The sequence below is a fragment of the Eutrigla gurnardus genome, assembly GCF_963514095.1.
Source record: "Eutrigla gurnardus genome assembly, chromosome: 11".
In the NCBI taxonomy this organism is placed as follows: Eukaryota; Metazoa; Chordata; class Actinopteri; order Perciformes; family Triglidae; genus Eutrigla; species Eutrigla gurnardus.
Window position 1 is genome coordinate 7,348,423 of NC_139925.1, and position 23,623 is coordinate 7,372,045.

A 23,623-nucleotide genomic window follows, 5' to 3' on the forward strand; every position below is an offset into this window, starting at 1 on the left:
CAATAGGTCAAATATTACATGAGATTAAGTAGATGTCCTCCACCACCTTGACACCATCTCCAGAAGTGGTTTACTCTGCACGTTATTGCCTGTGGGGTGAGTGACTTTATTGATTAATTAAATAACATTTGCTATATTATTATTTTTTTAATGGCCATCGTCATCAAAATTATATATAAAAAAAAATCATGGTTGTATTTTGTTCTATATTGGAAAGGTGTATCTAGAAAAACAAAAAAGACAAATGAAAATCTCGTCGACTGCATGTTTCTAGGATACATTTTGTCAGACTGGTTTAGGTTCACTTAGGTAATATTTTATTCATTTGATTTTTCAAAACTAATTTTTAGAATTAATTTTAGATGGAGTACAAGAAGAGTTACAACAGAACATAAAACACCCCAATAAGAAACAAAAGAGGAGCAAACAAAGAGAATTTATAATCATCATTTATAGTTCATGGTCATTTTCCTCATACTCATTCCAAGTACAGGTCTCCGGAAAGCAGAATTGACTGACAGAATGACAGAACAAACACAGAACAGTTGAAATGGAGACTTATTTTGAGCTACTCTCCTGTGGTTTTGCATCAGCCCAAGCACACATTAGACAATCTTATAATACCACTTGGAAACAGACACAGCAAGTTAATTTATTTTTAATCAAGTTCATCATCCATTATCATCATCATCACCACTCGTTTTCGCAGTCTTGTAAGTCTGGATTGAGGAGGAAGGCAGTGATTCTACCGGTATCCGTAAAAGAGAGCCACACAAGTTGTCATGCCACGCCTCTCCACCTATCAAGACCTTGTGCAGTTTTTGGGAACGGTTTGGCTACTACTGGTCCGGGATCCTCTATCTCGGGTTGGCGTTTGTATAAAAACTATATAGGAACACAGGTAAAAACAGGGGAGAATCAAATCATTGTCCAACTGAAAAAAATGCAGATGTCTTCGTAAAATCTTCTATGTCTAGCAACACTTAATAACACTTATGTCTTCTTTTTGTCCTTTTTTTTTTATTCCAAAAAAATGGTTGAGGAGCAGTTATAGTTTGCATCATCTATACAACAGGCTATAAAACACCACTTTGTCACAGTCCAGAAAGCACATATAGATGTGGTTGTACTGTATATAAACATATGTACTGTAATAAGATAATTTTGCGTGCATGGCTCCCAAATGATCCCTTTTAGAGACATCCCCATGATTCTGAGGAAAGTCTCTCCTGTGAGTTCACACCTCCAGATTCTTACTGGCACAGCGGACATATTCTTTTCAAACGTAGTCTTTCAGGAGAAACTGCCATCCGTTCTCATCTTTGCACTGCGGCTGCTCAGTCAGCCAGGCATTAGTCTCTGCTGGCCATCATAGCATCTTCAGTGAGTACTTTGGCTAATTCCTCAGACGTCCATCAGGGAATTTATTTTTTTTCCTCTTCCACTGATTCCCCCCTTCCCCCTCTTCATCCGTAGTAAATGTTTGGCGTATTTATGTATGTATTTATTTATGCTGTGTGTCATTTTTCTCGAGAAAAAGTCTCAACAACACAAACACAGGCAATGTATATGAAAACAGTAAGTGTGTAATGCTGATTCTCCCTTTGCAAAGTGCATCCGCTCCTCTGTCTACTAGAAACAAGGGAGTCGGATGGCATAATCCAAGGGAACAAGTCACAGATGGGTTAATGTTGTTTGGTTGTCAGGTTAGATATGTTTTCGGCTCATTTTCATCAGGTCGCCAGAGACCTCTTCCATCAGACTCTTTCTGAACACTAAATCTTTTCAGCTGTCTCGAGTGCTCGAGGCTAAAAGTTATGTTTTCATTTTTCGTGTTTACTTTTCAGAGCATTGTCTTATAGGAAAAAATGACTAAGTAATGTTCATTTTGTTATTATACTGTACACACGTCGATGTCCTGATTTGTCTTTTCAATAAACGTTGAAGTTGGTCAGGCAAAGACCAAGGCGTTGACGATCACACGTAGTACTCCTTGTCCTTGTTCTTCTTACTCTTGCTGGAGGTTTTCGCGGTGTTCACGGGTTTCTCTTTCACGATGGTGCCGTTGGACTGCGCCGAGTTGCTGATATAGTTGCGACTCTCGTCCACGTGGTACGACCCTTCGTCTCTGTTCCGGTATTTGTACATGGCGTACAGCAGGATGAGGATGCAGAGCGCCGCCGCCGCCACGATGCCCACCACCATCCCCGTTGTGCTGCTGGACTCCCGGAAGACCTCCGACGTGCCGGGGTAACCGTTGGACCCGGCGCCGGTGGGATTGGCTGCAAGGGAGACGGACATGTGATTACCACGAATGTACTCGGCTCACCGTCAACTACAACTACTACAACAAATGCAGTTCTTCTCTGTGCGTGTGGGTCAACATCACTGTTTAATGTTGACTGATGCAGACATGTTGGCGTGACAGGAGATGGAGGTTGATATGACGAATAGACAAACATGCAGTGAAGCGACAAAACAACATCAATCATTATACGATGGAAAGCATAGGAGGGATTCTTTCCGTCTATGCTTTCCATCTTTCCAACTTCAATAAATAAATCCAAAAGAAGAACCTGAATCCTTTAACTATCTTATTGGTATGCAAGGAGGTGAAATGACACACAAATACCCGAAAATGTGAGTTTTCTTTTAAAACTCTTCTCTTACATCCTCTGACAGTCAGAAAATCTACCACTGGCTCTAGACGTTATATTGAAATGCCATCCGGTCATTCCTGCAGCACCCTGAAGTAATGAGAGTATCTCTTAGAACTTTCAATAACGTTAGCGAGGGACTTTCTGTTCATTAACTATCAACTATATGCCATATTACCTGTCCAATCTTCTGCCTAACAGCCTTTTAATTCCTGCATAACATTATTCTGACGATACTCACTGAAATGTAATTGTTCGTCTACGGGAGAGCGAAGAAGGTGAGGCGCGGTACGGATAAAGAGATTTAGGAAATTCAGAAGGGGAAAGCTGACAAGAAGACTAATGTGTTAATGACTCATAGAGAAAGCACGGTTAAGCTCACAGCTCATTACACGTTTTACAGCACGGTTATGAATGAACGGAGCACATCTCCATCATTCACTACATAGCCAGGCAGCATGACTGTATCACACAGTCTGTGAAAAATAAATCTTCCAAGAGAGAAACAATTCTTCAATTGACTCAGCAGATTTTTGCCAAAGGCTGTCCCCACTTCTGCTCTGAAACGGTGCCATTCAATGGAGCATATTCTGAGAATGCGTCAGCCCCCTGATATCATTCAGTCCTCCTGGCACATCTCGCTGCACGCTTTTGTACCAGTCATCATTTCTGCTTAAGCCCTCTTTGTTGCGTTTGTGAAACACTCAACACTAACATTTGGGAATGAAAACGCTCCGCTGCTGCCGGATCGAGGCTGGGTTCAGATCCCAGTCATGTTGATTTTTTTTTATACTGGACAAACTAACAATAACAGCCGACACATGAAAAGTTGCCTGGACAGTTATGTTAAAGGTATTCAGCAAACTTTGCAGTGCTGCACTTTGCTGCTGCTCCTTGATCTCGGTCACAAAGTGCTGAAACGCTCCTTTACCCAAGCTAAAGATGAACCACATTGTTGCTCCCTGTAAATAACCTTTAGTGTTGTTTCCACCTTTATTCATCTCCCAGGTACTTTCTTTCTCATGTAATTACATTTAATGTGAACTCTGGAGATTTCATTTGGAAGGTGAAAGTGTGGTAGAAGGTGCAAACGCGGGGTAAAATGAGAATTTGTTAAAAGGGAATATTTCAAATGAAGGAAAATGTCGGTTTTTGGTGTTTTTTTTTAAACGACACAAGGTTCTTCAGCTTTCAGTTAGTTATGAGTTTCATGAATATTATTAGAAGATAATAAGGCTGCGGTAGTATATGCTGTCAGGATATTAACGATGGGAATATTTTTACTTTAGTTTTCCTTCTTTTGCTCTTTTTTTTCTATAACATTAAAGCTTTTGTGGCTCATCAGTTGAAAACCACCGATCAGCTGGGGATGCCGTACTCCCCAGTATACGTAATAACAATTTAATGAATGCTCATTATATATATCAAAACTTAGGGCAACAAGATGGTTGTACGAGCTCATGATCACCATCATGCAAACCGTATACATGTACATTAAAGTGACTACAATGTGAATCTGAATATTCATGAATATTCATGTGAGCCACAAGACATCAGTCATCTCAGAAATTTAATTTTGCATAAACAATGACAGGTGTCAACGTCTCCCACGAAATGGGCTTTTATTCAAATTCATTTGACATGTCGTCCCTCATGTCCCGTTTTCCTGTCCCACTTTCTTTTTTTTTTAGAACATATTGGTTTTTTCGAAAATAATTGCATTCGTCTGCTTTGATATTGAACCAGCTTTAAAAAGAAATTTCACTTAAAAACAAGAACTACGACAATGTCTCTTCATTATTTCATCCTTTGATCTTGGCCAGTCAGAGTGATATTTCCACTTGAATAACTTTCTTCCTAAACTGGAACTCAGTATCTGGAGTAGGGAGCAAATCTCTGTATATCTCTCACATCAAAAGAGAAAGACATGGAAAACAAACTTTCCCTGCTACCTTTATTAGAGGGCAGTCCTCGTTCTCATTGGAAAAAAAGAAAAGAAACGGTTCTTTCTCCCTGGACCGTGAAGGACAGCCAGAATTGATAATATAGTAGAGCACATCCCATCCTACACGCTACTTTTGTGGCAATTTCTCAATGTCGAAAAAACAAAACATAAACCTGAGACAGTTTTGGATTATTGTTGTTGACAGTTTGCCTGTCCTTCAGATTACTGCCAATACAACTAACTATTGCAACTTCAACTTAAAGGACTGAACTTTCCGATTTAACATCACAGAAATCTGCATTTTGTTTTAGATTGTATGGATACATTTAACTTGGGTTCCATTGGCTTCCATTGCTTTCTTTGCAATAACATACTGTTAGCAGACTCTAAGCAATTCTATATTGAGTAAATCTTTCATAGTGAACTAAAAATACCACTTTGAATTTTGTCGATGTTGCATCAATCTTTGAACATATCGAGGGATAATCCTCTGGGGGGCTAAAGACTATATTTTTGGGGTTCTGGTCTAGCCGGCGGATATCCGGCCCAAGGCTTCCTTTTCTGTTTACAATCCTATTAGCAACTTGGGATCCGAGACAGGAGTTGAGAGAGTTTTCTCTCTCCACTCAGGCTGTTTACCTGCATTCAACTAAACCCTGCTCAAACGCGGTTGGTCGATACAGTATGGAGAGTCTGCTCTGCTTTAAACAGCTTTGAAATGAATGGAATGATTGTACTGCAGTTTCAACAGGATGCGGAAAATACACCTGAAGGTCTGATGCTTAACAGCGGGCTTTTAAAACCGGTCAATAACATATTCCTGTAAATAAGGAGCAAACAATTTGTAAACGTTACACGTCCACATTTATGTCACGGTAATTACTGTTACTATTGTTATCATCCAGTGTTTATACAATATTGAACTTTTAATGTTCACCGAGAGCGCGCTGCACTTTTGTGAATCGTTTCCGTCAATGAACAGGGAAGTGATTGCACATCAGCGTGGCCACTTCATATTTTGAAAGCCATCCAAGTTATAACACAGCGCTGCTTATGCCTCAGATAGCTCTATGTCTCTCTCTTGTGTCTCACTCTGTGTTGATGGCCTCAGAGATAAAGTGCTTCTCTGATTGCATTCATTCCTCCTCTTGAGCGATAGCTCCGCGTTCCTGGTTTGTGAATGGTGTAATATCAGCTAATGAACCACACAAACGATCTATCCTCACTCGGATCACGCCGTACCTAGAGGGCACGAGCAAGCGTGAGCTGCAAAGGGCAAAAGTTCTCCAAGCTGTCTGCCAGGAGAGAAGACGCTGCCGCCGCTCGCCGCCGTGTTTTCCACCGCGGTTGGACCGATCAGCGGTCCCAAGTATGCCACCGATGCCAGCAGACATTCAAGGGCAAGCGGAGAGCACCGCTGGTGGATTGAGTGTGACTGAGCGTTGCAACAGATTAGCTCTGCTTGTGACAAGCCCACTTATCCTTGCAGACAGGTGTGAAGAATGCTCTCCCCTTGTGGGCAAAAGCCACTGGTTGACACGGCCCAAGCCATTGTGCCGGCGTTATTGGTGAGTTACTTTCATATTTGCTATCTACCTTTGTTCGGGGTCAAAAAGTTGAAAGTGTAGATAAAGTAGCAGGTTGATGGAGCAGAGGTTTTTGTACGAGACCACAGCTGGCTCCTACAGCAAGGTGACAGAGTTGGAAGGTTTCGGGAGGCGAGGCGGCTTCGCCCCGCTACATCCGGAGTGAGTCATGTGAAAACATTACCATGGTGCACTGCTGCTCTTTTTTCTGTGAGCTAACACCTCCAGATCTGGGCTTTGTTCTGCCGTCTTGCCTGGATCTGTTGATTGGCTCCCCACAGGCTGTTTGCAAGGAGATCGGGAGACCATCAATCTAAGGGACCGCTTTCTTTCTTTCATTATTGGAAAAGTAAAAAAAAAAAAATCCTATACTATCCATTCATTTATTTTGAATTTGAAGGTTTTTCACTAAATTCGAATTGTTTCCTGTAAAACCCAATTGAACTTCTTAACAAAGAAAGCTGAGTAGCGACCACTATTTAAATCATTAACACTGCATTTAGCAGCGTGCTGAAACAGCTATGTTTTGTCCAGAAACATTAGCATTCATTACAGCTCATTAGCTTGCATTCAGTCTCAGCAGTGTCTATCAAACGGCCACCTGATGGCACACGGAGATCTTTCCATTCCCCATTAGATTAACTGATGCACCTGACGACGCGGCTCATTTGTTACCCATGACTCTGTCTGTGCACCCGGCCCCCCGATTTCCCTCCAGACGGAGTTCAAAGCAAAGTAATGTGGCAAACACGAGGCCTTGGAGAAAGCCTCATAAGACCTCAGTCAAAATGCATCTGCCTGTCTATTCATTAGCACTCCATCACCTCGGAATGAAGGCACATAAACTGAGAAAGAAATAGCGCCTGAAACAAGTGTTTAAAAATGATGGCAGCTCTTATACGCTCTATCCGAGCGTACCCAAGGGTAAAATTAGACATGGGGAAAATGACCTTAAAGTGGCGCCTTGCTGCACGCCGGCGTAGTGGGGGTGCAGCGGTGAAGCTATATAGGTAAGCTCAGGGGGGTTAACTTTTGAAGGATGGCAGTTGTGTAAAAGCTGCCAGAATAACTTTCTCCCCTCCGTCCCAGAGCGAGACTTAGATTACAGAATCACATGGAGACCATCATGGAGTCCTTGCCGTCTTATTCACAAGGACAACAGTTAATGTTGCAGTCTTTTAGTCACAAATCATTTGCTTTTGCCAAGCCTTTTGCGGAGATCCGGTAAATAAAGAAGCGGAGATGATCTTATATATATATGACCCTGCTCCATAAATGTTAGTGAAAAATATTAAATAGCCTTTCCAGGAATCCCATTTGCCATGCTTAGACACATGGAGGAGTGCAATGACATGAACACAGATTGGATTGGCTTCAATGTCCTAGATACTGCAGGGCTGATAGCATATTTCCAGCTTAATTCTACCTGGATTCCCCAGCACGGACGCACCAGTCCGCCTCTCGGAGATATTAGCATTGCCTGCGATGGAGCCTGTCGTTTAAAAGCCTGTGAAACGCCTGATGTGATTTCCCCGTCTTCTTTTTTCCACCACGTGCTCTCAAGGAGAGGACTGGGATCAGAGAATCCAGACTGTCAGGCGGGATTTGAATAAATGGTCCTCTTCAAAGACTATTTCTCCCCATTTGTATCCAGCGAGAGGGTTCATTTGTTTGGTAATTTGTTACCGGGTAAGCAGGTTGACGGGGGCAACGGATGAAAGACAACGTGGAGGGGGTTGTTGGGATTTTTTGGGGGGAGGTGTGTGTCAGGCTTGTTGAGAGGTAATTGAGCAACCACAACTACTTAGGCTATATTGAATAGACGGACTGGGTTTGGCCTTTCATTAGCTGGTGGTGGTACTGGGTCACAGGTTTAAGAAGGTAATTAAAGTTGATCTGGTGGTGCAACAGTTGACCAGCCTGAGCGGCGCATCACTCCTCTTTGAGAGCTTTAGAAGGTGTGGCTGTGCGATGCCTTCGGAGCAACCCCGGGCTAAGTCGGCATGCTCGGTGACACGTCGCTGTTATTCTGCCAGATTACTGTTACGCCATCTTCTCACTTCTCACATATCCAGCTCTAATCACAAGCTGTCAGAGCCTTCATATAGTCGGGGATCAGTCTGCAGACAGGTCACTGCATCAACTGCAGCAGAGCCAAAACTCCTATTAAATCCCTCTTCCCTCTTTAATTATCCGAATGTCCTCGAGAAGTGATGCGAGCCATCCTGTACTTGTGACATGCTGGCAGTGCGCTCGATGACAGCATGTATGTGTGAGTCTGAAGTGGCTCTGCTCACGCTGATGGCAGATGATGAACGTAGAGCTGAGTGAGCAAGCGAGAATGATTAAAAAAAGGTGTCTGAATTAGCCCAGTAAAAGGTATGGAACAGTTTAAGCCTTTACCCTGAGGGGCTCCACTTAAAGAGCAGAGATGAAAGGAGCTTACTCATCTTGAACCTCACAAGTCTTGAGTTCGTGTCTTGATTAGATTCCTTACAGCCGAGTTACAGGTTCTTAGGGTCTATATTTATTATATACAGTTGGCCTGTAGCTACATGGAGGTTTCATTGCACAAAAAGCTGAATAGTGAATCTGAAATACAGACTTTTTGACACCAGCTGTTCTGCAAACTCTGTCTATGAAGCGTGAAGTTATTCGTTGTCAGTTATTCCAATATCTCTGCGAATTAAATCCAAAAAATCACATATTTTTTTCAGTCAAACAACGCTCATTGTACTTGGAAATGCAGAGTTTACACTGAACATTTCATTCTGTGAAGTTCTTCTTTTATTAAAGAGTATTTACATCCTCAAAGAGAAATAACGACCAGCTCTATATGATAAACTCTACTTCACTGGCTGAGAAAACGATAAGTACTCAGATCAGAGGTCGAGATGGAGATGCAGAAAACGCAGCGTTTAAGTGCATATTCAGAAAGCATTTCACTGACTGGTCAGCAGTGAATGGCTGGGTGATATTTACAAGCCCCGGCTTACTTATATCATTAACATAACTGACCTTTGGCGGGTCTTCTTTCCTTTCCTTGGGAAAGCAAAGTCTTTCATGCCCTACTTAGACGTATAAACCGACACATTGTGTTAGCATCACTGTCAAGCACACCAAAAAGATGTGTGGTGGAAAAATAAAAATAATTGAAAATATAAATATGGTGGGATCAGTAAAGAGAAAGACTGACAGTGAGTGTGAAATCCTGTTTTCTCTCAGAACACACTTCATTTAAAATAGAATGTAGAAGGAAGACTTGGAGGGCATAATCCTCACTGAAAGAGTGCAGAAAAACAAAAAAGAAATGGCAGAATTCCATAGGATTGGCTGCATAAATTGGCAGCATATGCAATAATAACGTTATGTGATGTAATGTGTTTGGCAAAAAAAAAAAAGAAGGGCATTCATGATGCTTTGGAGGTCATCAGTGCTGTCTGATAGACACAAGCTCTGATGACATTCAATGGGCCTCTTGTCTTCAGAGGGGCTTTTCATTTGCTAAACCATCTCTGCTGGCGGCAAAGAAAGGAATGGACACACACACACACACACACACACACACACACACACACACACACACACACACACACACACACACACACACAGTTCCAGCTGGGTATGATTGAATAACCTATTAAATGTGGGCAGTGACCTCTTAAGCCAGAACAGTGTTCTTAATGTTTCATTAATCTCACAGCTACTTTTAAAACTATAATTTACTCTAATTCCACCCCCCCCCCCCCTCCTGGCTGGGTGCATTCCAGTCATTGCCGTCGGGTTACAGAGAGTATTCATTTGCAGTTTGATTTATTGGTTTACGCTATGTATTGTTTCCCCGCCCATAAATTAAATCTATTAAAACAAATGTCAAACACATTAGTAGCTGCTACGGTCGTGTCACTGCAGAGCGCTTGAGGATAGAGGAAAAAGATGAAAGAGCACATAGAGAAGAGGAAACTAGTGATGATTAACCTTAACCTGCCTATGGGCAATCTGCAGCGGAGGGCTACTGGAGCGGAGGATAAAAGCAGCCAGAGATTATTTGTGAAATGTAGAAGACGCTTATAACAGAACTCTCGCCGAGGCTGCTGGCGTGTACTTGCATTTGACAAGGAGCCAATTTCTTTCATACGTGTTACATAATTAATGATGGCTCAAGGGCGGGAAAGGTGTAAACATATTGAAGATAAACATCTGGCCGATGCCTCCGATGGTATATTGGGGAATATCGCGCTCCTTCCGTGCACTCCGAGTTCAGAGGAGAAATACTGTGAAATAAAGCGCAAGAAAAACTTTGCTTTGGTTTTCCTTCATCGTGTTGTTTGGAGCATGATGCATGCTGGGGGTTTTTTCTCCGGTAACACTTATGGGCGCCCAATTGTGGCGAGGTATGAAGAGTTAGAATAAAACTATCATGTCCTCGACACTACACTGCTCATTCTCTATAGTATGTGGAAATATAGAATAAAACATTATCTATTTGGTTATTTTACGCAACATACTAGAGTAGTTTGATATTTTGAGGGTCGGATAAAAAGATGAATACTAATCTAATATCTGTATGTTACATATGACGCTGTGACACCTGTTATCTTAGATAAGAACACAGAAACAGTAAACAGCAGCTGGAAACAGCTAGCTAGCTCATAATTGTGTACAGATTAAACAAACAAGATATAACGGATTAATTACTGAGCTTTAAAGGTGCCGATTGAGGGATTTTGTTGCCAACTTAGCTGTTAACTTACTACTGTTCATTAACTGGCTGCTCGTTGTAACGTCATATTTAAGGTACGGACATGAAAAAGGAATCTGTCTTCTCATTAAACTCTCTGCCACAAAGCAAATAAGCATGACCCCAAAAATGTGGAACTGTTCCTTTAACAGAAAACACGTGATATGTTTAATATTCTATACATAAAGTGTGAGTCCAGATGAGCAAAACTAGACCATATGTACACTTGGACCAGTACTGTGAATGACTACATATAAAAAGACTAGATCAAATAAAACTACATGAACTCTATATTTGTTATTCAACTGCTAAGTTAGATTCCATCAAATTGGTGATTTAATTAGACTTATTTGAACAAAAATGGAGGGCCAGCAGCAGGAAGACTCGGGAGAAACACTGAACGATGAGGCACAAAGGCAGTTGCATGGTAACCTTGTATATGGGTCACTCTGCAGCAGCTGCCCTCCATCAACACCCTGCACGGAGCCAATGAAACCAAGCGGGCAGGTACGACACATCCGTTCCATCTGACCCCCTGCAGCTTCATTAACTTTCACCAGGAAAACCAGAGGTTGCTACATGAAAATCAGCACCGGGCCGCCGTCCCTACAGACTGTTCATCGGGCTATTTTCACACAACGGAGCCATTTCCTCCAGATGATTGGCCAACACTTCAACCTGGCCTTTAAATGAACAATCTGTTTTTTCTGTGTGGGAAAACGCAGGATTCCATTCAGCTAAATGTCAGGATGTATGGAGTATTTCTATAACATCACACTTGCCCTTAAAGGTACCCGAGGTCATTATGCAGAATATTTGCATATATCTTGTTATTATTCCGTCTGAGACGGTAAGGTGAGCTCGCGTAAAGCTTCACGATACACACCACAGAGACAGATGCCACACTGTGCGCCTGCAACAGTGTAACAGTGACATTCAGCTGTCTCGGCCTCTGAGTATATGCACACACCCGAACCATTGCAGATCTCCCATTACAGATCAGATGCGTTGCAGCATCGTAGGTCTGTGTACTCCTCAGTGGTTTTCTGAACCGGAGGGGGGTGGGCGGGGGGTGGGAATTCAATTTGCTGCAGTATGATCTAATCTGAGTCCTACCGGGTGATAAGCTCTGCTGGTACTGCTGGCTTTCTGTGGTTTTTCTGGAGGTAAGAGAAATAAAGCATGGCAATAAGTAAGTTTACCCGATTGATGTCACTCAACGGCAGATAGCGCCTCCAGATGATACACGGGATGATCTAGGGCTGACCTTGGGCATAACAGCCTGCTTCAAAGCTCGCCTCTCCCCATCACTTATGCACCGGCATTGTCTCACCGTACACATGTGCTGTGGAGGTTCGGGAGAATCACAGATATCGTGCACATCTGGCCTCCCTGCTTTGGAGTCGCCAGACAGAACAGACTGTCAACGCGGCGCTTGAAGAACAACGTATTATTGGCGTCATTAAAAGGGAGACGGCTGAACGGTAATGTGAGGAAGTGGTCCCTTTATCAGCGGCAGTGGATCCAGTTCTTTATGCGCAGAAAAGGCCGCCTCGCGACGCGGTGAGTGCTTGGCAGAGCGTGTGAATCGTTGTGAACGTAGATATTAATCAGGATACGGTGTTAGACAGCTGCCACCCTGGGAGCCCCGCAGCTCCGGTGTCAAATCCCCTCCAGTGATCACAGGCGGAGAGGGGATACTTTGCTCGGGGAGTGCACGCGTCCCCGAGCATCACACGGTTCGCGACTGATGTTTTGGCAGATGCCCTTGTCAAAAAACATCATAATGCAAGCTGCTAGTGTGAATCGGTACGGATGGTGTTTGACAGAGGCAGCAGATGTACACTGGAAGTTACCTATTGTGATGCCGCCCCGACGGGAATATCACTCTAATGTGCAGTTATAGGAGTAGAGTCACTGTGGCCGGAGCTAATCTTGCGAATGGAACAGGAAGAGAGACGGACTAGAAAGTTGATCGTCTTGGCTGTGGGGCAGACATTAATTTAGTGGAGGTTTTATGACCACATACTGATCGATAGCACATCTAGATGGAGTCGGGGGCCTTGGGTCTGGACTTAATTGTACTCCCTGCGTCTCATCGCTTCACAATGCGTTTGGAAATCCTTCCATTCAAAGGTGGGAGGGCGGAGGAAAGGGCTGGAGTTAATTGCCTTCCGTGTGGGGCAAAGTAAGAGATTACAAGCTTGGCGGCATTGGAGGGAACACACAGATACACAATCCCAATTTGTTTTTTGAGTAAAGCTGTTAATAACGGCTTCCTTTCATTTAAATATACCATGGGGCCTGGAACTCACAGATATGACTAAAAGATAGACGTTTATATTTTATGAAGACAGATACCTGATACGTGCCAAACTCATTGACTCCAAGGGATTTCATGTGCAGCTAAAATGAACAAGAGTACACGGGAAACAACAGGAAGAACTTCACTGCTCGATGCAGAGCGTAATTAACAGCGGTGGGAACCTCAGCTTCCACAAACTCCTCTCTGGGTTTACCTCCGTGCGTCGGAGTCATGTGAGTCTGATAATTACAAGTGTGCATTGTTCGCCCTTTCTGAGAACTCCTCAGTTAGCGAATTAGCAAAAGCCATCAGCTGACGCCGCCGAAAGAGGCGCACTGCTAACACGCGGCAATCACAGGTTCTTTGACACGTAAAAAAAAAAAAAACACCTTAAGCAGTGTGGACTTTTAGTCACGCATGCAATTCTCAGAGACAAAGCTGATCTGATTGTGTTGCGTGAGTTCAATCTTGAAACCAATCAGCCAATCACCTACGGTCCAAATAGTTTTGGGAAATGTGCTTATGCTTTTTATTATCGTTATTTTATATTTTATTATTATCTCTATGCAGTCACTATGATTGTAGAACCAACAGTCACTTAGCTTAGCTTAGCATAAAGACTGAAAACTGATGGAAACAGCTAGCCTGGCACTATACATTATTGTGAGGTAAATTAATGAGGGTTAGAGTTACGTTTGTACAGACCCAGGCAAGCTGGTCCGTTTGCAATCTTTAAGTTAAGCTGAGCTAACTGGCTGCTGCAGCTTCATATGTACTGAACTGTATGGGAGTGATGTCAATCTCATCTACTACCTAGAAAGCAGATTTCTCTAAATGATGATCTATTACTTTAAGCGACTGTAGTTAAAAGCTTAACCCAGCTCCGATTCCACTGAAGCCTGAGGCTGCGCACTTGAATACATACAAATATAATTGCCTTTTATAAGTTTTACTGCATTCATATCCGTTCCTGTACAATGAAATCTAAGAACCAGTGAAATCATATTGTGTGGCAGGATGGAAGCTTCCCAGACAGACCTAATGGATCGCCTCCAGGCTTGCTGCATCATGCAGTCGGTGGTAGCGAGGAAGAAGAGCAACTCTGCCCCTGAGAAGTGTTTGGAGCTCTAACTAGGACTTAATCACTGTGCGTTGGCCTGGAGTGTCTTGGTGGGGGTGGACTATGACACACACAGTGAGACACAGTGACACACCCAGAGAGAAGTAGAATAAAAAAGAGATGACTAACCTAACCCACCTGAGCTCGGCTCACAGGGATCAATGTCTTCGTCGTCGCTCGGACACTCGGCCGACGCCACCAGCAGGTCGTCGGTCGTCTGAAAAAGAGAGAGGGCACACAGAAAAGAGCGGTGAGGGCACGGGACGCTTAGCCGCGTCGACGGGGTGCGTCCCACTCGGAGCGGCGTCTCCACAGGGTTCGGTTAAGGAGAGCGAGGCAGATGAGATGCGGATCCAGACAGCCACACTGTTTGGCGGTTGGATTTATCTGTCAACACGGTCACACGCCGCCTGGCGCCGCGGCAGCAGCTGCTGCACCGCTTCCCAGGCAACGCTCTCCTCGCTAGAAATGAGATCTGATTATTGGGGAACGGCGGAGGATAAAGTTCACGGCACAATTGTCAACTCGCATGCTCGGTCTGTTGCCGCAGTGTGTGGCTTTGCATGGCCCCTCGGAAGGGATGGTTAAGAGCCATCACAAAACACCTCTGACATTTAGAGGACAAGCAGCCATGAGAGCTTGGAAGGGGGAAAAAGAGATTGGAAAACAAAAGGGCAGAGACGCAAGAGATTAAATCAATATATTTTCCTCCCGATTTCCTTTAATGTGATTCAGTTATCTCTTTTACAAAATGATCATTCAAAATAAACCACAATCATGGCACATGGTGTTAAGGGTGCTTCATTATTCTGCTGCCACTCTAACTCTCTACTAGCCATTTTTTTTGGCTGTCTTCTTCTCACGCGACGCGATTCATTTTTATTTTTACCCTCCTGGAAAATGGGAAAGGGCAAACAAAAGACTAGAAAAAAGGTATACTGTAAAACATTATACTGCAATGTTCTTTTATAGTCTTGCTTCAGGCCATTTGATCAGCTCGGCGTTAAAGGTCATTTCATTTAAGCATGGCAGCCTCTTCAGGGCCGGGTTAGATTTTTCGGTTACGGAGCGCTGCTAAGCAGAATAACCTGCTGCTCTATATTTAGCCTTGCACCTCTACTTACCCTCTTTGTAGTACTATTTTTATTGACACTATTAACTGCATACCCATACCCCATGTGTCCTACTCTGGGATATGAGTGTATATATAGATAATAAAAAAAATAAAGAAGGCGTGAGAAATCCATTAGGCCCCCAAAAATGAAGATGGACTTGGAGTTTTATTAAATTTGTGCCATATTTCACTGAAGTCTGACATGGGCATCAAAAACATATTCCTGAGTTGGATTAGTATTGACTCATCTTAAGGAAATTAAAGGTGATGTAATTTTGTTTAACATCCATTTGGCTGCATATAATGCAATTTCATTGCGACTGTAACATCATTTCGACATTCTGAACACGGACCGACATCATCTTTACATAATAGACCTGGAAATGATAGATCAAACCCATTAGGGAGTCGCGGCGGAGGGCTGTTTTTGGGTGCATCTGTGCTGGGTGAGGCCCGGGGAAGCCGTCCAAATGTATATTTAATTTGCTGTGCATGAGGCTGATATACAGTGTTGGCCATCCAGATGGCAAAACCGCCGGATCCTGGAGTGCCACATCCATCACTTCAGCCTTGTGATTTGTTTTTCCTGGCGGGAGATCTTGACACTCTGCACTCACTGGCAGAGGAACGGGAATCAAGTAATCAATAATCCCTCTGTCTTCTTCCCACCTTACCACTCTCATTCTCTCCCTCTACCTCTTACACCCCCCGCTCCCTCTCTCCTTTTCAACTCTGTCCTTCAGATTTATTTGCGAGCAGAGACGAGGTAGCAATGTGATGTGGGTGTACTCGATGTAGGTTAACTCCCTTTAGAACAGCCTGAGTGGAGGTGTATGCCCGTTCATATTTTTATGCTTCCGTCGCCTCATTGAGGTCAGGCCGCTACAGCGCGTGGCCTTCGATTCTGAAATGCAATAATGGATATGAATAGTTGTTTATCTCCTACGCCAGAGAATCTTTGGTTTTTATAATTAAAGGTCCAGACATCAAACCCAGCCCTTTTATAAGATTAATGTTCAATTTAAAGCTATGACTCAACTCTGTTTAACTTGTAAAAGACGGGGGAAAATAGTTTATGAAAGATATGACCTTTAAAAATCTACATTATTCAGACATACTGTAATAACTGAAAGGAACTGACATTGGAAATGTGCCATACCACCTTGATTGAGATTTTCAAATAACTGACAGGGAAGCATGATATATCCTTTCATAACGCCGCCATAGGATAATGTCATTCCACCCTCCAAGGACAAAGGCTGTGTGTAGATCTGTGTAGCTCCATTGTGCCTGTAAGCCACCTCCAGGTCCAATCCGTCAGTCTTATCAAAATATCAACCACATGCGATTCTTTTAAATGAATCTGGCGCCTGAAGTGGATGTGAGCCTCCGAATCGACGCTTAAAAATGAATTGGCGTGTTGCTGGGCGTCTCTCTGCCGGCTAGGATTAGTGTGTAGGTCAACATTTTGATGTGGTCATGACCTGCTTGAAATCCAATAACATTACCAATTCATGGTGTCCTCCGACGCTTGGCTTCTTTTTCACCCGTGACAATTCAATGTGGGCTGTGTGAGGGGCTTACCATGCAATTTAGCCAGTGTGATGAAAACTGACAGGTACCTCGGGTGGGATGTCTGGACATTTTTTTAGAAGAGAACACAGGACATGCATGTAGTGATTTTGCCATCTTATCTTACATTTTCTGGAAATACTGTACGTGTTTGGGAGTTCATTAGCTCGGCAGATCCAGGTTTACTGAGGCGAGGAGCATCATGCCCACAGGAAAGATGCTCCGAAAGATAAACAAGATGTACCTGTAGTTCATTTTATGAAGGTACTTCGAAAATGCTAAAAGCAGAGCTCTGGGCTTGCAAAGCATCATTAATCTGACGGTAAAGTGCTGAAGCCATGGTGAACCTAAAGCATGCTCATTTATCTGCCTGCTCAGAGCGGCAGAGAGCAAAGTCCTACGAGACGTACCGAGAAAAACCTGGGGAGACAGGAGGGAGTACGAAACACACAATAACGGGTGAAAAAAAAAAAGATCCTGTAGGGAGAAACCGGCTTTTAGTGTTCATACAAAATGTATGAAACTCTTCATAGTTTCCAAGTACAGTGTCATTTCAAATACTTAAGTTGTCAGGGGAGTTTTATATACACAGACGAGAAAAGAAGAATAAATCTAAGCAGCCGCCGTGGTGGAGGAAACCCTATCGACTGACCTTGGCTCGTCCACTGATTGAACCATCAAAGGGGATGCGGACCAGGAAATTTCACCCTGACTCAGCCAAAGGCGCCCCGGTGCTTTCTTTAGCACTGTCATGCTGGATTTCGATCCCTGACGATTGATAATGGTCCTCCGTAATGAGATGTCCAGGCCAAGCCGTGCAAGTCTGCACGCGTGCTCCGCTTAGTCAGCAGTGTCATTCTGCTGGACACCAGGTTATCTACAGCTCTACAAACACTCATCTGCTCCCCGCTAATGCTCAGCGACGCACCGGCCAATGCCACTCTCTAATAACCACTGTATGGAGTTGGTGGCTTTACTATAATGCCCTACATTTGTACACTTCTCCCCCTGAAAGCGTGGTTTCCCCACTTAATCCTGGCAGGAAGAGGAGGAGGAGGAGGAGGAGGAGGAGGGGAGGGGCTGCTCTTCAGGGAGGATGCTGTGTGCTGGTAACCCGGTGCTCGAGAGCAAGAGACACCTTCTCTGTGATAACCTGTCGGCATGTCTCTACGGAGAGCCTTGGGTTTTCACATTGTTTTCTCCCTGGTCTAATTTGATGAATGCTCTCTGGCACACAACATGTCTCTTTGGAGACGAGCTGAAAGTCAGGAGGACACTGAAGGCATCTGAAGGGTTTATCCCAAGCATGCCTCTGCCGTCCCGGTAATGTATTCCACTGAGGATGCTTGCTGTTTTCTTTTGCCTCTCTGCTTTTCTGTTTTTTTGTGTATCCCTTGTAAGCCCTGTTACAAGCTCTTGTTTCACAAATTCCTCTCTCACTTGCTGATCGGTGACAATAATAATAAAATTGCTATTTTTTTTTCGTACTCAGTGTCTGTAATCTGCTGCTTATTAAGATCTGGCGTAAGTCACAATATTTTTTCACAATGCCCAAAAAAATGCTGTGTTATTATCAGAAAGTTGTTGTGGGTTGATTGAAAAATCAAAGGGGAAAATGGCTTCGCTCCACACTATCACGGCACACATAACAGACCTCCCTGTCTGCTAAACCGCAAGCAAACTTCACCTCATAACTTCTTATCTTTGTCTGCATCTTTCATTTCCACGATCCATACGCTCATCATCACCATCCATTAGATGTAAGCGTCCCACTGAATAAACACTTCCCGCCGACCGTCACTGATGTCAGACAAACGTCACAAAAGTCTCTAAGATTTGTCTGATAATTATTTTTTCAAAATATTTTGTATAATCTTTTATTCTAATCAAACTTTAAATGCCAACAGAGCAGGTTTTAGAATCGTATTATGTACGAAAACGTGATTTCAGGATGTTAAGAAGACAAAAAGCATAGTGTGCTTCCTGAAATATATCATTGCTTCATCAATTATGACGGTGAGAAGATCGATTGAAAATATTTTTGTGTTGGATAAAACTTTTCTACTCCTACAAGATTGTTCATACTGTTCTAGGTATTGGCCTCATATTCCTTTTATTTCCATTATCTAATGATCCCAGATAAATCATATCAAGATTACACTGAGGGCTCCGTTTCAAGCCAACACCAAACACGGAGCTGAAAGTATTACTTTTACCTTGTCTGTAATTGCCAACAGCTCTGAATGCCTAAGCAGAGGAATCACTATTGTGGATCTGTTCCCCGAACCGTGTGCCACAATCTCTCTTGCTGTCCCTGATTTACACCCGTAGTGGCCCAGTAGTGTCCAGACCCGACCAGAGTTGTAGTCTGCACCGACTAATTGGGAGGAGTTTGTTGTGCTAAGCTTCACTCTTGCAGCAACACATCATTAGTGTGCCAGGGAGGGAGAGAGAGAGAGAGGAAGCGATGGGACGGCAGATAGAAACGGCTCATGGTTAGACACGGGATGAATTTACCCATGGCAGCTCTCACGCTGCAGCAGCAGCAGCAGCTCTTATCGGAACGCCTGATGACATCCAAGTATCTAACTTAGCACCCGGGAACTAGGTCGAAGTTGATGAATAATTTAGTCCCAGATGCTCAATAGATTCCGTCTGAATAATGAAGGCGTGCAGGCCTCTGAGAGTGTGACTTCGGCTCAGTCTATTGCCTGGCCTTCAACCACACTCTTCCTGCTGCCGGTCTGTCAAGCTGTCAACATCGTGAACTCACACGGACAGACTTCAGTAATGGAAAACAATGGAATTACATTATCGCTATCGCAGCACAGCTACAGTGACATGCAGTGATGGATTTACACATTTATATATATATATATATATGCGTGTATATATAGATATAACATATTAGGTGTGTGTGTGTGTGTGTGAAACCAGTATGAGATGATTAGAGCTCTGTGCTGCTGGAAGTAGCCATCAGCAGATGGGTACACTGTGGTCATAAAGGGACGGACATAGTGAGCAATAATCCTGGTAGGCTGTGGCGTTAAAACGATGCTCAATTGGAAGTAAGGGGTCCAAAGTGTGCCAAGAAAATGTCCCCCACACCATTACATCACCACCAGCAGCCTGACCCGTTGATACAAGGCAGGACGGATCCATGCTTTCATGTTGTTGACGCCAAATTCTGAGACCGTACCATCCGAACAGTGCAGCAGAAATGGAGGCAACGTTTTTCCAATCTTCTATTGTCCAATTTCGATGAGCCCGTGTGAATTGCAGCCTCGGTTTCCTGTTCTTAGCTGACATGAGCTGCTGCAGGAGCTCGTCTGCTTCAAGGTTGGACGTGTTGTGCGTTCAGATTTGCTTTTTTTCCTGCAAAAACCTCGCTTCCAACGAGTGGTTATTTGAGTTACTCTTGCCTTTCTACCATCTCGAACCAGTCCGGCCATTCTCCTCTGACCTCTGGCATCAACAAGGCAGAGAACTGCTGCTCACTGGATGTTTGATCCTTTTTTCTGTACCGTTCTCTGTAAACCCCAGAGAAAAATCCTAAGAGCAGCCCTTCTGGCAACGACAACCATGTTGAACTTCAGCAGATCGTCTTGACCACGTCTACGTGCCTAAATACACAGAGTTGCTGCTATGTGATTGGCTGATATTTGAGTTAACAAGCAGGTGTACCTAATAAAGTGGATAACAAAGTGAGCGTATATTCATACTTTTCATGTTCAAATGTCTGTGATTGTCTGGGCTTTTTGAACAATTAAAGAAAAGCTCTGATGTGAGGCTTCATGGTGGCTCGACAGATTGCCAATGCAGCTGAACGAGTGCTGAACAACAGGGAACAAGCAGCTCGCTACCAAAAAAAAAATGACAGATATTCTCTGCTGTGTGCTCGCTGAAGAGGATTTACATCACATTCTGAAATTCTCCGTAAATGGATCAACAGAGCTTCAAAACAAGAACTGCCAAATGACATCAGGCAACAAACAAACCAAAAATATATGCAAAAGAGCACAACAACAACAACAACACCATCACCACCAGATGCTTCATTATTTCTTCCACAGAAATTAATTGTTGAGATGTTCCTGAGATATTGACAACCGAGTCTTTAACTGAGCATAAAAAATATAGTTTTCACAAGCATAAAAAAAAGGCATCTGGCCGTCGCACAGTTTGACCCGTTTGAAAGTTAATATGTGCCGCTACTTTATAATGGAGTTGGAAAATACAGGAACAAATAATAAAAGAGATATCACCTGAAATAATAGGCACGGTTGAGATAAAGCCTTCAAAAACTATCTAGAAATTCTTCATATATTACATATAATATCGTCATTATATTTCGATAAACAATACCGTGCTCTCAACAACAATCCTGACTTCTATGACTCCATCATTTCAATCTAAGGAAGGTATAAACACGAGGTGATTAAACTAACCATAACCACCATCTTTATAATGAAAGCTGGCAGTAATTACCCCAGGCATATGAGCAGTGTGTCCTGAGTGCTAGTATGCATTCCGTAGGTGTGATTCTACCAAACACCTGATAATTCATGCAACAAAAAAGAAGATGCTGGCATTTCTCAAAGGCAATTAACTCGGCGTAATTGGTATCTTCTCCTTTCTGTTTTGACTGCTTGTGTACGCCGTGGCGTGAAAAAAAAAAGAAACCCGGCCGCGGTGGACAGCTGTTTTCACTTGCCAAGTTATGAGAGACCGTCCCCTTTGGGAGAAAAGACTTTGCTTTATTTAAAACGAAGCAGCTGTTGCTGCAACTGGACCTCAGGCAGAGTATCAGAGTGTCATTAAAAAAAGAATGGTCGGAGGCTCTCCATCTCCCCTGGTACCCACATGTTTCTGTCCTGCCATACATCTTCCTCACGGCTCACGTCGCTACACCCCAGACGGTCTAACAAGGGGCTGGGAGGCAGCCTCACACACACCTGCTACACACACACACACACGGTGGAAACATACAACACAACCACACACGGACGAGTGGCAATGAAATGCAACTTCTGTTAGCAGCCTGGATTCAATCTGTCCACAAACAGTTGCTGCTAGTGTAACAGTGTGTTTTCTCCTCAAAGGAATGGCTACAGTAAACCTTGCAGATTTCTGGTCTAACAATGACAGAAAAAAAAACAATAATCCTCGGGAAAGGTGAAAGATCAATTGTGAGCTTGGTGCATGTCTGGAAAAGCCGTTTTACATGATGGACGGTGCAAAGGGGACGTCGCCGTGTGAAGGTGCACTGCACAGGAAGATTTGGATTTCAGGTGAGCAGGAGCTGCTTCAGGAAGTACACGTGCCCGTGCCCTCATTAAAACGCCGTCCCTCTCTGGGACCCGGCAACACTGCTTTGCTAGGACTCCTTTTAATGTGGCTGCTTCAAGGCGCTGCTACACCACTTTGTAGATGTTGTCTCAAGTTCCCCTCAGGAACCCCGTTCGACTCATTCTCCAGGAACAGTCGCCCGCTCGCCCTTAATGAAAATGCAACACTTAGCACGGTGTGTGACGGAGCTGGAGCGCCGAGGTAACCGGGGGAACGTTTTTTTTTTTTTTCCCCCGTGGCTGCGTGGGAGGAAACGCGGCCCGTTTCCCAGTCAAACTACCACCATGTCAGTCGCTGACTCAGACCGAGCCATGTGTGACTGCTGCCTAATTCACCGCCTCATACGACTCCAGACATTCTGTGCGACGAATGATAAGCAGTTGATATTTTGATTTCTAATTAAGCGGGGCCGCTTATTATTTATGACTTGGGAGACATAAATAATGTGCACACAATATGGGCGAGTGCCTGTAGTCACCTCGCGGTGCAGAAGGAGCGCACACTGAGCGGCTGCCACGCAGGATACAGCTTCAAGCAGATTACACAGGAGAAGGCTGGATGCCTTCTGCTAGCTACATGCTCTAAATGATAAAATCTTAATATGAAATTCATAACACTATCTGCCTCCATCTACCTCCTACGCTACCCCCTCTTGTTCTCTCACTTCTTCTCTCTCTCTCCTCGCTGATGCATAAACACCACTCCGTAGAGGTATATTACATGGTCGACTTTGTCCCTCCCCCTTATCCCTGCTTTCACACTTCTCCGATAAATGAAATCTGTCTGCATTGAAGCATTTTCCCCTCTGGATGCCCTGATATTTTCGTTATCTGAAATCGAATCTGGAGCTCTGTGCGCGTCTGTAGCTCGCCTTGGTAGTAATCTGGCCCGAGAGCAGAGAACTGCCCTGGAGGAATATCATACACTGAGGATAAACTGGGGAGTGAGGGAGGAATAACAATTACCGGAGAATGGTTTGTAATCACGGTGCTTTCTATCTAAATGCTAACATACAAACACTTGTTATTTTGGGGGAAGCTGTTTGGCTTCGATCCAAAGCGACGACGTAATTCTTCATTTTCTTCTTCCCTTTCTCCTCAAAATCTAAAAATAGATGACAGATCTAAGCATGCGTCTGTGTGTTTTTGAGAAAGAGAGCGCGTGAGAGGGAGAGATATCCAGCTCGGCCACAAATCACTGTCTTCCTGACTCTACCTGCTTCTTGACATGCAGT

At 43.7% G+C, this 23,623-nt stretch overlaps 1 protein-coding gene across 15 annotated transcripts in view; it reads right to left on the minus strand.

Annotated features, from left to right (window-relative positions):
* Nucleotides 1–432: 432 nt before the first annotated feature.
* Nucleotides 433–23,623, minus strand: part of LOC311021393 (neurexin-1a) — a 236,604-nt gene continuing 213,413 nt past the window's right edge. For 10 of the 15 annotated variants that reach the window (XM_084021934.1, XM_084021938.1, XM_084021937.1 and 7 more), the window contains 2 exons: nt 14,484–14,571; nt 433–2,282 (listed from right to left, as the gene is read on the minus strand). In XM_084021934.1, coding sequence (XP_083878060.1) covers nt 1,978–2,282; nt 14,484–14,571 — 393 coding nt within the window. In that variant the 3' untranslated portion in view covers nt 433–1,977. The remainder of the gene's footprint in view (nt 2,283–14,483; nt 14,572–23,623) is intronic. The other 5 variants (XM_084021926.1, XM_084021936.1, XM_084021931.1 and 2 more) reach the window with 1 other exon arrangement.